The 3,360-nt window shown below is 38.9% G+C and overlaps 1 protein-coding gene across 3 annotated transcripts in view; it reads right to left on the bottom strand.

Moving 5' to 3' along the window:
- The window catches only part of CAMSAP2 (calmodulin regulated spectrin associated protein family member 2), a 122,514-nt gene that overhangs the window by 39,270 nt on the left and 79,884 nt on the right, over window positions 1-3,360 (bottom strand). For all 3 annotated transcript variants that reach the window (XM_008067109.1, XM_021717122.1, XM_021717123.1), the window contains exon 3: window positions 2,502-2,663. In XM_008067109.1, coding sequence (XP_008065300.1) covers window positions 2,502-2,663 — 162 coding nt within the window. The remainder of the gene's footprint in view (window positions 1-2,501; window positions 2,664-3,360) is intronic.

The raw sequence follows: 3,360 nt of genomic DNA, 5'->3' as shown, positions 1-3,360 counted from the left end.
TGCCCCTGGGCTCAGGCAATCCTCTCACCTTGGCCTCCCAAAGTGCTGGGATTATAGGCTTGAGCCACCGGGCCCAGCAAATCTGTATTCTTGTGAGAATGATCCAATAGGGAGTGAGAATCAGATAATGCAGGAGTGAGGGAATAACCGGGTGGTCCACAGACCAGCAGCATTAGGGTCACCTGGAGCTGGTTAGAAATACAGACTCTTCAGCTTCACCACAGACAAACTGATTCAGATCCTGCAATTTAACAAGTTCTCAGGAGCTATGCTTTGAATGTCTGTTCCCCCGCTGAAATTCATGTTGAAACTTAATCCCTATTGTGGCAGTATTTAAGAGGTGACTAGGTTATGAGGGCAGATCCAATTCATGGATTAATAGGTTAATCGGTTATCACTGGTGGGTTTATAAGACAAGGAATAGAGACCTGAGCTAACATGCTCAGCCCCCTTGCCATGTGATGCTCTGTGCCACCTTATGACTCTGCAAAGTCCCCACCAGCAAGAAAGTTCTCAGCCTCCACAGCTATAAGAAATAAATTTATTTTCTTTTTAAATTACTCAGTTTGAGGTATTCTAAGCAAAAGAAAACAGATCAAGGCAAAAACGTACTTGGTGACTCTTATGCACATTAAAATGTGAGAACTGAAGCAGAGGATCAATGACGATGAGAAAGGAAAGAAAGCATTCTAGAGCAGCAAGTAGTGAGGACCTTGCCTTTGACACAAAGGGGGAAACTTTCTCCATTCTAACAGTATGACAAAAGGCAGATGATGAATGCTATTATGGAAAGGTTTACAGGTTTGGTAGTACAAAGAGGAGATAACTCCCACCTAACGAGTTCCCATCTTTAGACTCAGGAAAGGATATGGCAAAGTAAGATGTCAGTAGTAGGCACAGCTGACAGTAATAGAGGAAAATTAAAGATGGGCTGGGAATTACAGGAAAAAGGATGAAACAGATGTCTTGAAGTGTGGGAAAGCAAACATAGGGACACATTTGTCAGACTGGCAGTGAGTGGCTGAGTGTCCATCACTCAGTGCTTAAGAATTTAAAGTGAGGCCAGCTTCCTTGTGTAAATTTCTTTAGCAACATTTACCTCTATAGGTGCAGGTTAGAGACAAGATGGATAACTGAGCTCAACCCACTGAGCTGTTACCAGAGTAGTAACAGGGAGGGAGGAGCAAACAGAAGAACTGATGGTACTTGTAAGAATCGAAGTTCAAAAAGGACAAATGTGAAGTAAAATAAGACTGTGAGAAATTAATAGGTTCAATGGTTTAGAAGTCATGACGAGGTTGAACATTTTTAATAATAGAGAACTTAAAGCAAGTGAGTCAGAAATATAGGAGAAACTATTTAAAAATAGGAAGTCTGCAATGGGATATGAAAGTTGTAGCTTCTGAAGATGAACAGACCTAGAATGTGACTGTGATTCTCTGCAGCTAAGGAGTGGGGAAAAGATCACTGAAGATTAAGAAATAAAGGAACTTCAGGGGTAGAGTATTAAATGGGCCTTCTACATTGAATTTACATTATGGACAATTAGGATAGCTTGTAAGAGAGGTTTTCACATTGAGGTTTTTTTTTTTTTTGAGTTGGAGTCTCACCCTGTCGCCCAGACTGGAGTGCAGTGGCTGGGAGCGGCCACCGCAGCCTTGACCTGCTGGGCTCTGGCGATCCTTCCGCCTCAGCCATCCAAGTAGCCGGAATTACAGGCATGCGCTACCACGCCCGGCTGATTTTCTTATTTATTGTAGAGATGAGGTCTCACTGCCCAGGCGGGTCTTGAACCCGTGGGCTCAGGCAATCCACTCACCTCAGCCTCCTAAAGGTGCGGGATTACAGGCTGAGCCACCAAGCCTGGATCACATTTAGGTTTTTATTACAAGCTTCACACACACATTCAAGAAAAGAAATCTAAAGGTAGAACTTTTATATCTGTTCAGTGCTTGCCCACATATATCAGGCTTCATTTTTTCTTGGGTGATAGTTGTAAATAAAAGTGGATCAAGAGGAATTAACTACTCAAATTGGCAAAGGGAGTGATAAACTGACAATTTAAGCATTATCAAAGCACAAATCACAGTTCTATACAAATTTCTAAGAAGAGGAATCCACAATTAATATGCTCTTGTGCAACTCAGTTGAGCAAACCTAAGAATCCCTTCGTTGGAAATATTAGAAAATTCTTTCATTCTTGGATTCAAAAATATTTACCAAACACCCACTGTGTATAGTTTACTATTATGAGAGCTCTGAATTTTGTCATAATCTGATAATGAATTAATCATTATTAAATGTAATTATAGATATTGCTGAATATACAGAAATCCATCTTCATAATTGTAACAGTTTAACAAAAAACTTTAAGTATATTGTATAACTTCGGCTTGCACTTTGCTTTAAAATAAAAAGGGAATGGAAGTGGAAGTGTGTAATTTAGAATTTCACTTTTCTGGTTATAAGACTAATTTTTACTCAAGTGAGGATAATCTTACCTTATTTATCCAGTACATGACAGCATCCTCGATATCATAGGGCAGATCTGTGGCTTGAAAAAAAGCTGAATACTGTTGAGCACATGCAATTACTTTTTCTATACTGACCATTTCTACAGTGTAAGCCATCATTAAGGTATCTATCATGGCCAAATGTGCACTCTGAAAATACAAAACAAGAACAAATAGTTTAAAAATTACACTTAGAAATTGCTGTCTATATATTTTGAAACATTAATAAAAATATCTCCTAACATATAATGACAGAAGACCAGCCTCAATAAAAACGCTCAAATTGTACATGCTCAAGATGAGCTAACTGAACCAAACAAATTTTATTAGGTTATTCAAATATTTATTCAGGATCTATGTCTAAAATACCTCTTATCTTCTACTCCAAAGATGCTTCCTGCTATTTTTGATAATGTCATAATCATGTACTCAGCAATATAATTTACAAATTTCAGAATTATCCTTTTTTTTTTTTTATTGTAGAGATGAGGTCTCACCAAGTTGCCCCGGCTGGTCTCCAACCCGCGGGCTCAGGCAATCCACTCATCTCGACCTTCCAAAGTGCTGGGATTACAGGCTGAGCCACCGAGCCCGGCCTAGAATCATCTTTGATGATCATTCTTCATACCCACATAGTAGAAATTTATAGATTCTACTTTCAAAATGTTTTTCAAATCGACCATTTTCCTCATTCTGATTACCACAGTCCCAATTTAGACCATAACGTTTCTCACACCTGAACAAGGTAAAAAATATTAACTGATTTTCCTGCCTCCAGCTTCTTCATCATTAACTCATCCAGGACATCTAGTCTTTTCTTTTTTTTTTTTTTTTGAGTTGGAGTCTC

The sequence above is a fragment of the Carlito syrichta genome, unplaced genomic scaffold (assembly GCF_000164805.1).
Source record: "Carlito syrichta isolate Samal-C Ts95f unplaced genomic scaffold, Tarsius_syrichta-2.0.1 Scaffold309294, whole genome shotgun sequence".
NCBI lineage: Eukaryota > Metazoa > Chordata > Mammalia > Primates > Tarsiidae > Carlito > Carlito syrichta.
Note: the sequence above shows the minus strand (reverse complement) of the source record. Positions and strands in the feature narration are given on the sequence as shown.